Source organism: Bufo bufo, chromosome 1 (genome assembly GCF_905171765.1).
Source record: "Bufo bufo chromosome 1, aBufBuf1.1, whole genome shotgun sequence".
Classification (NCBI taxonomy): Eukaryota; Metazoa; Chordata; class Amphibia; order Anura; family Bufonidae; genus Bufo; species Bufo bufo.
Window position 1 is genome coordinate 316,859,241 of NC_053389.1, and position 14,487 is coordinate 316,873,727.

At 44.0% G+C, this 14,487-nt stretch overlaps 1 protein-coding gene across 16 annotated transcripts in view; it reads right to left on the reverse strand.

Moving 5' to 3' along the window:
- LOC121008795 (protocadherin gamma-A5-like) overlaps positions 1–14,487 on the reverse strand; it is a 321,828-nt gene that overhangs the window by 86,355 nt on the left and 220,986 nt on the right. Inside the window, exon 1 of one of the 16 annotated variants that reach the window (XM_040441538.1) lies at positions 2,573–5,311. The exons of 14 other annotated variants lie outside the window; for them this stretch is intronic. In XM_040441538.1, coding sequence (XP_040297472.1) covers positions 2,573–4,987 — 2,415 coding nt within the window. In that variant the 5' untranslated portion in view covers positions 4,988–5,311. Of the gene's footprint in view, positions 1–2,572; positions 5,325–14,487 lie in introns of those variants that run through there. One more of the 16 variants, XM_040441594.1, reaches the window with a different exon arrangement.

A 14,487-nucleotide genomic window follows, 5' to 3' on the forward strand; every position in this document is an offset into this window, starting at 1 on the left:
CGGACACCGTCTACGGAAAAAGTATGCTGTATGTCACAGATATTTTTTAGATGCGCACACTTTATACTGGAGATGTGGTGCAGCTAATGACACTGTCCGCAACGGACACTGTCTACGAAAAAAGTACAGTGGATATCAGATTATTTTTTTTATGCGCACTCTTTACACTGTTTAGGTGTCGCAGCTAATGTCACTTTCTGCAGTGGACACCGCCTACGGAAAAAGGACACTATGTCACAGATATTTTTGGGATGCACACACTTTACACAGGAGATGTTGCGCAGCTAATGTCACTGTACGCAGCGGACACTGTCTACTATGGAAAAATAACACTGTATGTCACAGATATTTTTGGGATGCGCACACTTTACACAGGAGATGTCGTTCAGCTAATGTCACTTTCCGCAGCTGACACCATCTACGGAAAAGTACACTGGATGTCAGATATTTTTTTGATGCGCACACTTTACACTGGAGATGTGGAGCAGCTAATCTCAGTGTCCGCAGCTGACACCGTCTACGGAAAAAGTACACTGTATGTCACAGATACATTTTTTAACCGCACACGATACACTGGAGATGTGGCCCAGCTAATCTCACTTTTAGAAGTGGACACCGTCTATTGAAAAAGTACACTGTATGTCACAGATATTTTTGCGGATGCGCACACTTTACACAGGAGATGTGGCGCAGCTAGTGTCATTTTCCGCAGTGGATACCATCTACGGAAAAAGTACACTGGATGTCAGATATTTTTTGATGCGCACACTTTACACTGGAGATGTGGCGCAGCTAATGTCTCCTTCCGCAGCGGACACCGTCTACGGAAAAAGGACACTGTATGTCACAGATATTTTTGGATGCACACACTTTACACAAGAGATGTGGCGCAGCAAATGCAGCTGACACCGTCTACGGAAAAGTACACTGGAAGTCAGATATTTTTTGGATGCGCACACTTTACTCTGGAGATGTGGTGCAGCTAATGTCACTGTCCACAGCGGACACCGTCTACGGAAAAAGTACACTGGATGTCAGATATTTTTTGGATGAGCACACTTTACTCCGGAGATGTGGAGCAGCTAATGTCACTGCCCGCAGCGGACACCGTCTACAGAAAAAGTACACTGGATGTCAGATTTTTTTTTGATGCGCAAACTTTACATTGAAGATGTGGCGCAGCTAATGCCACTGTCTGCAGCGGACACCGTCTACGGAAAAAGTACACTGGATGTCAATGATATTTCAGGGATGCGCACACTTTACACAGGAAATGTGTCGCGGATACTTTAACTGTCCGCAGCGGCCTATTAGATGCTATTTAGCGCAGGATGCTCTCTTCCTATGCACAGCTTTCCCTAAGACTGAGCAATTTAGCGCAGGTTGCGCTACAAACATAAATTGCTGCTATCACACACAATAGTCATTAAAAGGACTTTTGGGTCTCTGAAAAGTTTTTGTAATAAACATCTTCCAATAACACTCCCTACACTGTCTTTCCCTTCCTATGCTCAGCTTTCCCTGACTAAAACTGAGCCGAACACATATCATCTGGTGCTTTATAGCACCTGCAATGACAGTAGCTAACATCGCTACGGCATTACAGTGCGTGCCAGTACCTCCCTGCACGTTTATTGGCTGCATAGCAGGCAAAAAAAAGCATGCTCGGTGTTTGGCAGAGCATGCTTGATCATCACTAAATAATTCACTTTTTCATAAATAAATAAAAATTACAATAAGTAAATAAATTCATTTAAAAAATCATAAAAATTTATAAAAAGTGAAATGCAGAAAATAAAAAATTAGAAAGTTATAGGAATAGTTATAAGTATTAGCAAATAGTATAACAGACTGTGTACACACATACACCCCCCCTTTTTTCATTCGTAAAGAAGCAAAATAAAAAATATACATATATAAATTTTTGCAATAGTAAACATGAGTGTGACTGAGCTACGCCTAGTTCATGTGACTCAGGACACACTGGCTTAGTAAGATGCCTAGATACGGCCTTTTCAAATGACTAATTAGCAGGGGTGCTGGTAGTTTTACCCCACCAATCAAATATTAATGACCTATCCTGATGATAGCCCATCAATACTAAACTTCTAGAGAAATCTTTTAAAAGGAACCTGTCACCATGAAAATGCTAATTAATCTGAAAGCAGCATGTTATAGAGCAGGAGGAAATAAGCAGATTAATACATAGTTTTGTGGGGAAAGATTATAAGTATAAGTTGTATTTCATTCATTTAAATTTTCTGTTCATTATTTTCTTTGAAGTCAAGGTGGAGGGCCTATCAGTGATTGACAGCTATTACAGTCTGAGAGGGAAGGCTGTCAATCACTGATAGGACCGCCTCCTCGACTTTAAAACTAAGAATGAGCAAGAAATAAAAATGAATAAAATCCGAGTTATATTGAATCTTTTCCCACAAAACTATTTAATAATTTGCTCTGCATCTCCTGCTCTATAGCATGCTTCCTTCAGCTTAGACACCATTTCAGCGTAACAGGTTCCCTTAAAGTATCAACAGATAAATGCTGATTAACAAATGTCATAAAAACATACCTGTGAAATGACATTTTCTATAGGTGGACAGTTCTTTAACATTTCATTTCCAATGCCAGAATCATCAGCATCTATTAGACTGTCAACTGGAACATTGTGCTGAGGTTTAAGAAATGCAAATTCCTGGTCATGTGGATCGAGAGTTACACAAACATCATAGGAATATGGCAGAGGTAATGTTCCATTGTTGAATTGTGAAATGAATCTGGGATCAACTGGTGGATATAGATTTGTACTCATAGATCCAAATGTGGTAGAAGACTTTGACTCTTTATATTTGGAGACAACTGCAATAATCACAGTCAACATAAAGAGAAAAGAAATCAATGCCAAGGCTATTACCAAATAGAATTGTAGGTTGGACTGAGATTCTTCTTTGTTAGACTGACTGCTCAGCTCAGGAAGGATCTGATGAAAATGACCTGCAATCACCATGTTTATAGTGACTGAAGCTGAGTGGGATGGAATCCCATTGTCTTTTACTAGAACCACAATTCCATGTTTCATGATGTCTCTTTCTTGAAATAAATGTGAAGTCCTTATCTCCCCTGTGTGCTGGTCAATGGTGAAGACTGATGGTTCTGAAGACTGTAAAAAGTAAGACAACCAGGCATTGTGTCCAGCGTCAACATCCACTGCCACCACTTTAGATACTAAAGATCCTTTTTCAGAAGTCCAAGGAACCATCTCAAATGTTGAACTATCAACCTCTGGTGATGGGTAGAGAATAATTGGTGAATTATCATTCTGGTCGACTATATATATTTTTAGTGTTGTACTGCTGTTCAGAGATGGGGATCCACTGTCTCTGGCAATGATTTGGATATTAAATTCTTTATGTTTCTCATAATCAAATGACTGTTGAGCATAAATGACCCCAGTTATGGGATTTATAGAGATATAGTAATACAGGGAATCTTCTTTATTAGCTTTGGTCATTATAGAATATGTTATCTTTGAATTGTCTTCACTGTCCATATCTCTTGCTTGAATTCTAAATATTGAAGCTCCTGGTAAATTATTTTCTGTCACAAATGCAGAGTACATCAACTTTTCAAACACTGGTGCATTGTCATTGATATCTGATATACCCAGTTGTATAACTTTTCTAGAACTCATTTCAGGAGAACCTTTGTCTGAGGCTTGTATTGTGATGTTGTAGGATGATGCTTTTTCCCTGTCTAGAGCACTCTTTGTAATAATTTTATAGAACTTTCCAGTTGATGATATTAACTCAAATGGTAAATCACCTTTTATTGCACATTGAACTTCACCATTTTCTCCTGAGTCACGGTCATGAACTTTAATCAGAGCCACTACAGTTCCAGGGTTGGAATCCTCAGGAATATGATCTGATGATGAGGTTATAGAAATCTCAGGAGCATTGTCATTTTCATCTGTTATTTCTATTAAAACTTTAGCATGAGCAGCTAGGCTTCCTCCATCTTGCGCTTGCACGGAAATTTCATAATAATTTCTTACTTCATAATCTAAGTTTCCCCATGTTCTAATTTCTCCATTTTGGGAATCAACAAGAATATTATCTACTGTGGTACTAATAGAGTAAGTTATTTTTGCATTGACTCCTTCATCATCATCACTTGCACTGACCTGCAGAATTGTTGAATTCACCGGTATATTTTCCCTAACACTTATTTTATATACATCTTGTGTAAATACTGGAGAATTATCATTGATATCATTGATAATTATACTAATTAAGGCAGAGCCTGTCTGTACAGGATTTCCACCATCAGAAGCTGTTAGAATGAGTTCATGCTTGTCTTGTGTCTCTCGGTCTAGAGGTTTCTCCAGTATAAGCTCTGGAAATACACTGCCATCAGAGCTGACCTTCTCTCCAAGAGAAAAATACTGATTTGTACTGATTTTGTAGCTTATCAGAGAATTAATACCTATATCCAAATCTTCTGCATTTTGTAAAACAAAGCTTCTTCCTGGAGAGGTCAATTCACTCATTTCTAATGTCAATATGTTATGACGAAATTTAGGAGGATTGTCATTTATGTCCTGAATATCAATCTTAACAGTGAAGACATTTAGAGGATTTTCTACCACAGCATCAAATGTAAGGACACAATCAGCTGCAGCTCTACACAATGTCTCCCTGTCTATCCTATCAGCAATGTATAGGTTTCCATTATCCAGATTTATACTGAAATATTTCTCTGACAGATCAGATGCAATGTGTAATTTCCTTCTGGAGAGATCCTTCACATCTAATTGAACATCGTTTGCTAAATTTCCAACAATTGAACCTTTTCTTAATTCTTCATTAATAGAGTAATGAATCTGACCAGAGACTGAATGACACATCCAGGAAAATAAAAATGGAAATATTACTTGCCATCTGAGTCCTTTGATTAATTGTCCTTCCTGCAGTTTTAATCCAGCCATCCTTCTTCCTACCAGAAATATAACAGTGGAGTTTCTTGTTATAATCCAGTGGAATTATAGAATCAGAGAGAGGTCTTTCTTCTTAGGAGTCTGAACCATGTCACATCCTAGTGTGAAATGCTGTGTATTTCTTCTTTCTGTTGAACACTGTCTACATCATGGAGGTGATTCTGGATTTGTAGAATATTTTCCTTATTGGTGAACAGCGGCGCTCTGAGGCGTATATCGGGAACTACAGCATCAGTTACTTAAGTTCATTGCCATCAGAGTCTATTTAAGTATTTGTATGTCAAAAGTAATAGCATATATGCAATAATATCAAAATATAATTGGCCCACAGGCAAGATATAATTATAAAAAAAAACTTTAATATAACAAGCATAAATAAATAGAATGCGCACCATCTCAGCTCAACTGAATCTGATCAAAATCTGCTGAAAAAACTCCTTGGCCCACATCAGCACAAATCTAAAATGTAAAAAAAAAATTCCAGAGCTTCCTAAAGTCTTATGGGGTTATTTATCAAACTGGTATAAATTAGAACTGGCTTAGTTGCCCATAGCAGCCAATCAGATTCCACATTTCATTTTTGACAGCTCCTTTGGAAAATGAAAGGTGGAATCTGATTGGTTGCTTTGGGCAACTAAGCCAGTTCTTCTTTATACCAGTTTGATAAATGTCCTCACTAATTTAATATCCATAAAATTGTTGATACAGTTCAAAGTCTACACATTTTCAAAGGCTACACATTTTAAAAACTAGAGGTGTTCTTGATACTGAATTATGAGCAGGAACCCTTTTAGTTTACAATGGCTTAGAGTTTGGATTGTATTTCCTGTTTTTATGGATATTCATTGAAGACTTTCAATTTTAAGAAGTGCTGGAATTTAATATTTTTAAACTTATTAAATACATTTCAAAGTTAGGTTATTTCTAGGGATGAGCAAACCCGAACTGTATAGTTCGGGTTCGTACCGAATTTTGGGGTGTCCGTGACACGGACCCGAACCCGAACATTTTCGTAAAAGTCTGGGTTCGGGTTCGGTGTTCGGCGCTTTCTTGGCGCTTTTTGAAAGGCTGCAAAGCAGGCAATCAACAAGCGTCATACTACTTGCCCCAAGAGGCCATCACAGCCTTGCCTACTATTGGCATGGCTGTGATTGGCCAGTGCAGCATGTGACCCAGCCTCTATATAAGCTTGGGTCACGTAGAGCTGCACGTCACTCTGCTGATTCAAGCATAGGGAGAGGTTGCTGCTGCGACGTTAGGGTGAGATTAGGCAGATTAACTCCTCCAAAATACTTAATTCAGTGATCGATCTCCAGCTGTGGATCATTGAAGTGCTGATATTGAATTGCTCACTTTTTTTAGGCTGCCCAGAGCGTTTTTATATCACTTTTTTCTGGGGTGATCGGCAGCCATTTTGTGGCTTGTGGTGCGCCAGCACAAGCTACCACCAAGTGCATTTAACCATCAATAGTGTGGTTATTTTTTGCTATATCCTACATCAGGTGCAGGCTGAGCCTGTGTCACCCAAGTGTATTTAACCATCAACAGTGTGGTTATTTTTTGGCCATATACTACATCAGGTGCAGGCTGAGCCTGTGTCACCCAAGTGCATTTAACCATCAACAGTATGGTTATTTTTTGCTATATCCTACATCAGGTGCAGGCTGAGCCTGTGTCACCCAAGTGCATTTAACCATCAACAGTGTGGTTATTTTTTGGCCATATACTACATCAGGTGCAGGCTGAGCCTGTGTCACCCAAGTGCATTTAACCATCAACAGTGTGGTTATTTTTTGCTATATCCTACATCAGGTGCAGGCTGAGCCTGTGTCACCCAAGTGCATTTAACTATCAACAGTGTGGTTATTTTTTGGCCATATACTACATCAGGGGCAAGTTGAGCCTGTCACCCAGCGCCTAAAAAATAGGCCTGACATTTCTATTCCTCCAAATCAGTACAGTTCTAGCTGGTCAAGTTATATTTAGTGACCATAAAAGCACAGTTTTTGTTCTGGGTTGAAAAACTATTCCCAAATTTGCCATTCTCAAAATTAGTAGTTTCTGCTATATCAGGCCTACTTTAAATCTATCCCAAAAAGTATATCTTAGATTCAAGGTGCTGATAGTGTCATTCTGAAAAACTTAACACACACGCTACCGTGCAGATACAAGTCTAATTCTGTGATTAAAGGTATATCTGTCACACAGCGCGTAAAAAATAGGCCTCACATTTCTATTCCTCCAAATCAGTACAGTTTTAGCTGGTCAAGTTATATTTAGTGACCGTAAAAGCACAGTTTTTGTTCTGGGTTGAAAAACTATTCCCAAATTTGCCATTCTCAAAATTAGTAGTTTCTTCTATATCAGGCCTACTTTAAATCTATCCCAAAAAGGATATCTTAGATTGAAGGTGCTGATAGTGTCATTCTGAAAAACTTAACACACACGCTACCGTGCAGATACAAGTCTAATTCTGTGATTAAAGGTATATCTGTCACACAGCGCGTAAAAAATAGGCCTGACATTTCTATTCCTCCAAATCAGTACAGTTTTAGCTGGTCAAGTTATATTTAGTGACCGTAAAAGCACAGTTTTTGTTCTGGGTTTAAAAAATTATTCCCAAATTTGCCATTCTCATAAATAAGTAGTTTCTGCTATATCAGGCCTACTTTAAATCTATCCCAAAAAGGATATCTTAGATTCAAGGTGCTGATAGTGTCATTCTGAAAAACTTAACACACACGCTACCGTGCAGATACAAGTCTAATTCTGTGATTAAAGGTATATCTGTCACACAGCGCGTAAAAAATAGGCCTCACATTTCTATTCAACCAAATCCGTACTGTTTTAGCTGGTCAAATTATTTGTAGTGACCGTAAAAGCACAGTTTTTGTTCTGGGTTGAAAAACTATTCCCAAATTTGCCATTCTCATAAATAAGTAGTTTCTGCTATATCAGGCCTACTTTAAATCTATCCCAAAAAGGATATCTTAGATTCAAGGTGCTGATAGTGTCATTCTGAAAAACTTAACACACACGCTACCGTGCAGATACAAGTCTAATTCTGTGATTAAAGATATATCTGTCACACAGCGCGTAAAAAATAGGCCTCACATTTCTATTCAACCAAATCCGTACTGTTTTAGCTGGTCAAATTATTTGTAGTGACCGTAAAAGCACAGTTTTTGTTCTGGGTTGAAAAACTATTCCCAAATTTGCCATTCTCATAAATAAGTAGTTTCTGCTATATCAGGCCTACTTTAAATCTATCCCAAAAAGGATATCTTAGATTCAAGGTGCTGATAGTGTCATTCTGAAAAACTTAACACACACGCTACCGTGCAGATACAAGTCTAATTCTGTGATTAAAGGTATATCTGTCACACAGCGCGTAAAAAATAGGCCTGACATTTCTATTCAACCAAATCTGTACTGTTTTAGCTGGTCAAATTATTTGTAGTGACCGTAAAAGCACAGTTTTTGTTCTGGGCTGAAAAACTATTCCCAAATTTGCCATACTCATAAATAAGTAGTTTCTGCTATATCAGGCCTACTTTAAATCTATCCCAAAAAGGATATCTTAGATTCAAGGTGCTGATAGTGTCATTCTGAAAAACTTAACACACACGCTACCGTGCAGATACAAGTCTAATTCTGTGATTAAAGGTATATCTGTCACACAGCGCGTAAAGAATAGGCCTGACATTTCTATTCAACCAAATCTGTACTGTTTTAGCTGGTCAAATTATTTGTAGTGACCGTAAAAGCACAGTTTTTGTTCTGGGTTGAAAAACTATTCCCAAATTTGCCATTCTCATAAATAAGTTGTTTTCTGCTATATCAGGCCTACTTTAAATCTATCCCCAAAAAAATATCTTAGATTCAAGGTGCTGATAGTGTCAGTCTGAAAAACTTAACACACACGCTACCGTGCAGATACAAGTCTAATTCTGTGATTAAAGGTATATCTGTCACACAGCGCGTAAAATATAGGCCTCACATTTATATTCAACCAAATCTGTCATTACTTGTGTGCCTGTATTAGTGTAATACGGTACCTAAATAGATAGCCAGACAGTGTTAGGTGTCTGTAAAAAAAGGCCTGAATTTTAATTCAATACATTGGCCTGAATAATATTTTTCTTATTGTGGTGAACGGTAACAATGAGGAAAACAACTAGTAAGGGACGCGGACGTGGACATGGTCGTGGTGGTGTTAGTGAACCCTCTGGTGCTGGGAGAGGACGTGGCCGTTCTGCCACAGCCACACGTCCTAGTGTACCAACTACCTCAGGTCCCAGTAGCCGCCAGAATTTACAGGGATATTTGGTGGGGCCCAATGCCGTTCTAAGGATGGTAAGGCCTGAGCAGGTACAGGCATTAGTCAATTGGGTGGCCGACAGTGCATCCAGCACGTTCACATTATCTCCCACCCAGTCTTCTGCTGAAAGCGCACAGATGGCGCATGAAAACCAAGCCCATCAGTCTGTCACATCACCCCCATGCATATCAGGGAAACTGTATGAGCCTCAAGTTATGCAGCAGTCTCTTATGCTGTTTGAAGACTCTGCTGGCAGGGTTTCCCAAGGGCATCCACCTAGCCCTTCCCCAGGGGTGGAAGAGATAGAATGCACTAACGCACAACCACTTATGTTTCCTGATGATGAGGACATGGGAATACCACCTCAGCACGTTTCTGATGATGACGAAACACAGGTGCCAACTGCTGCGTCTTTCTGCAGTGTGCAGACTGAACAGGAGGTCAGGGATCAAGACTGGGTGGAAGACGATGCAGGGGACGATGAGGTCCTAGACCCCACATGGAATGAAGGTCGTGCCACTGACTTTCACAGTTCGGAGGAAGAGGCAGTGGTGAGACCGAGCCAACAGCGTAGCAAAAGACAAAGAGGGAGCAGTGGGCAAAATCAGAACACCCGCCGCCAAGAGACTCCGCCTGCTACTGACCGCCGCCATCTGGGACCGAGCACCCCAAAGGCAGCTTCAAGGAGTTCCCTGGCATGGCACTTCTTTAAACAATGTGCTGACGACAAGACCCGAGTGGTTTGCACGCTGTGCCATCAGAGCCTGAAGCGAGGCATTAACGTTCTGAACCTTAGCACAACCTGCATGACCAGGCACCTGCATGCAAAGCATGAACTGCAGTGGAGTAAACACCTTAAAAACAAAGAAGTCACTCAGGCTCCCCCTGCTACCTCTTCTGCTGCTGCCGCCTCGGCCTCTTCTGCTGCTGCCTCCGCCTCGGCCTCTTCCTCCGCCTCTGGAGGAACGTTGGCACCTGCTGCCCAGCAAACATGGGATGTACCACCAACACCACCACCTGCGTCACGAAGCATCTCATCCATGTCACACGGCAGCGTTCAGCTCTCCATCTCACAAACATTTGAGAGAAAGTGAAAATTCCCACCTAGCCACCCTCGATCCCTGGCCCTGAATGCCAGCATTTCTAAACTACTGGCCTATGAAATGCTGTCATTTACGCTGGTGGACACAGACAGCTTCAAACAGCTCATGTCGTTTGCTGTCCCACAGTATGTTGTTCCCAGCCGGCACTACTTCTCCAAGAGAGCCGTGCCTTCCCTGCACAACCAAGTGTCCGATAAAATCAAGTGTGCACTGCGCAACGCCATCTGTGGCAAGGTCCACCTAACCACAGATACGTGGACCAGTAAGCACGGCCAGGGACGCTATAGCTCCCTAACTGCACACTGGGTAAATGTAGTGGCGGCTGGGCCCCAGGCGGAGAGCTGTTTGGCGCACGTCCTTCCGCCGCCAAGGATCGCAGGGCAACATTCTTTGCCTCCTGTCTCCTCCTCCTCCTACTCAGCTTCCTCCTCCTCTTCTTCGACCTGCTCATCCAGTCAGCCACACACCTTCACCACCAACTTCAGCACAGCCCGGGGTAAACGTCAGCAGGCCGTTCTGAAACTCATATGTTTGGGGGACAGGCCCCACACCGCACAGGAGTTGTGGCGGGGTATAGAACAACAGACCGACGAGTGGTTGCTGCCGGTGAGCCTCAAGCCCGGCCTGGTGGTGTGCGATAATGGGCGAAATCTTGTTGCAGCTCTGGGACTAGCCGGTTTGATGCACATCCCTTGCCTGGCGCATGTGCTGAATTTGGTGGTGCAGAAGTTCATTCGCAACTACCCCGACATGTCAGAGCTGCTGCATAAAGTGCGGGCCGTCTGTTCGCGCTTCCAGCGTTCACACCCTGCCGCTGCTCGCCTGTCTGCGCTACAGCGTAACTTCGGCCTTCCCGCTCACCGCCTCATATGCGACGTGCCCACCAGGTGGAACTCCACCTTGCACATGCTGGACAGACTGTGCGAGCAGCAGCAGGCCATAGTGGAGTTTCAGCTGCAGCACGCACGGGTCAGTCGCACTGCGGATCAGCCCCACTTCACCACCAATGACTGGGCCTCCATGCGAGACCTGTGTGCCCTGTTGCGCTGTTTCGAGTACTCCACCAACATGGCCAGTGACGATGACGCCGTTATCAGCGTTACAATACCACTTCTATGTCTCCTTGAGAAAAACACTTAGGGCGATGATGGAAGAGGAGGTGGCCGAGGAGGAAGAGGGGTCATTTTTAGCACTTTCAGGCCAGTCTCTTCGAAGTCCACTACTGGAGGACGAGCAGGACGAGGATGAGGAGGAGGTGGAGGAGGATGAGGATGAAGCATGTTCACAGCGGGGTGGCACCCAAAGCAGCTCGGGCCCATCACTGGTGCGTGGCTGGGGGGAAACACAGGACGATGACGATACGCCTCCCACAGAGGACAGCTTGTCCTTACCTCTGGGCAGCCTGGCACACATGAGCGACTACATGCTGCAGTGCCTGCGCAACGACAGCAGAGTTGCCCACATTTTAACTTGTGCGGACTACTGGGTTGCCACCCTGCTGGATCCCCGGTACAAAGACAATGTGCCCACCTTACTTCCTACACTGGAGCGTGATAGGAAGATGCGCGAGTACAAGCGCACGTTGGTAGACGCGCTACTGAGAGCATTCCCAAATGTCACAGGGGAACCAGTGGAAGCCCAAGGCGAAGGCAGAGGAGGAGCAAGAGGTCGCCAACGCAGCTGTGTCACGGCCAGCTCCTCTGAGGGCAGGGTTAGCATGGCAGAGATGTGGAAAAGTTTTGTCACCACGCCACAGCTAACTGCACCACCTCCTGATACGGAACGTGTTAGCAGGAGGCAACATTTCACTAACATGGTGGAACAGTACCTGTGCACACCCCTCCACGTACTGACTGATGGTTCGGCCCCATTCAACTTCTGGGTCTCCAAATTGTCCACGTGGCCAGAGCTAGCCTTTTATGCCTTGGAGGTGCTGGCCTGCCCGGCGGCCAGCGTTTTGTCTGAACGTGTATTCAGTGGCCTGTTCCAGTGGTGGGTGACGTGAAGCCTGATTCTCTGCTATGACATGAAGACTGATTCTCTGCTGACATGAAGCCTGAATCTCTGTTATGGGACCTCTCTCCTCTGCCTGGGTGCCTGGGCCTAAATATGTGACAATGGTCTGTTCCAGTGGTGGGTGACGTGAAGCCTGATTCTCTGCTATGACATGAAGACTGATTCTGTGCTGACATGAAGCCAGATTCTCTGTTACGGGACCTCTCTCCTCTGTCTGGGTGCCGGCCGGGGCCTAAATATGTGACAGTGGCCTGTTCCAGTGGTGGGTGACGTGAAGCCTGATTCTCTGCTATGACATGAAGACTGATTCTCTGCTGACATGAAGCCTGAATCTCTGTTATGGGACCTCTCTCCTCTGCCTGGGTGCCTGGGCCTAAATATGTGACAGTGGCCTGTTCCAGTGGTGGGTGACGTGAAGCCTGATTCTCTGCTATGACATGAAGACTGATTCTCTGCTGACATGTAGCCTGAATCTCTGTTATGGGACCTCTCTCCTCTGCCTGGATGCCTGGGCCTAAATATGTGACAGTGGCCTGTTCCAGTGGTGGGTGACGTGAAGCCTGATTCTCTGCTATGACATGAAGACTGATTCTGTGCTGACATGAAGCCAGATTCTCTGTTACGGGACCTCTCTCCTCTGTCTGGGTGCCTGGGCCTAAATATGTGACAGTGGCCTGTTCCAGTGGTGGGTGACGTGAAGCTTGATTCTCTGCTATGACATGAAGACTGATTCTCTGCTGACATGAAGCCTGAATCTCTGTTATGGGACCTCTCTCCTCTACCTGGGTGCCTGGGCCTAAATATGTGACAGTGGCCTGTTCCAGTGGTGGGTGACGTGAAGCCTGATTCTCTGCTATGACATGAAGACTGATTCTGTGCTGACATGAAGCCAGATTCTCTGTTACAGGACCTCTCTCCTCTGTCTGGGTGCCTGGGCCTAAATATGTGACAGTGGCCTGTTCCAGTGGTGGGTGACGTGAAGCTTGATTCTCTGCTATGACATGAAGACTGATTCTCTGCTGACATGAAGCCTGAATCTCTGTTATGGGACCTCTCTCCTCTGCCTGGGTGCCTGGGCCTAAATATGTGACAGTGGCCTGTTCCAGTGGTGGGTGACGTGAAGCCTGATTCTCTGCTATGACATGAAGACTGATTCTGTGCTGACATGAAGCCAGGTTCTCTGTTACGGGACCTCTCTCCTCTGTCTGGGTGCCTGGGCCGAAATATGTGACAGTGGCCTGTTCCAGTGGTGGGTAACGTGAAGCCTGATTCTCTGCTATGACATGAAGACTGATTCTGTGCTGACATGAAGCCAGATTCTCTGTTACGGGACCTCTCTCCTCTGTCTGTGTGCCAGGGCCTAAATGTGTGACAGTGGCCTGTTCCAGTGGTGGGTGACGTGAAGCCTGATTCTCTGCTATGACATGAAGACTGATTCTGTGCTGACATGAAGCCAGATTCTCTGTTACGGGACCTCTCTCCTCTGTCTGGGTGCCTGGGCCTAAATATGTGACAGTGGCCTGTTCCAGTGGTGGGTGACGTGAAGCCTGATTCTCTGCTATGACATGAAGACTGATTCTGTGCTGACATGAAGCCTGAATCTCTGTTATGGGACCTCTCTCCTCTGCCTGGGTGCCTGGGCCTAAATATGTGACAGTGGCCTGTTCCAGTGGTGGGTGACGTGAAGCCTGATTCTCTGCTATGACATGAAGACTGATTCTCTGCTGACATGAAGCCTGAATCTCTGTTATGGGACCTCTCTCCTCTGCCTGGGTGCCTGGGCCTAAATATGTGACAGTGGCCTGTTCCAGTGTTGGGTGACGTAAAGCCTGATTCTCTGCTATGACATGAAGACTGATTCTCTGCTGACATGAAGCCAGATTCTCTGTTACGGGACCTCTCTCCTCTGCCTGGGTGCCGGGGCCTAAATATATGACAATGGACTGTTACAGTGGTGGGTGACGTGAAGCCAGATTCTCTGCTATGGCATGAAGACTGATTCTCTGCTGACGTGAAGCCAGATTCTCTGCTATGGGACCTCTCTCCAATTG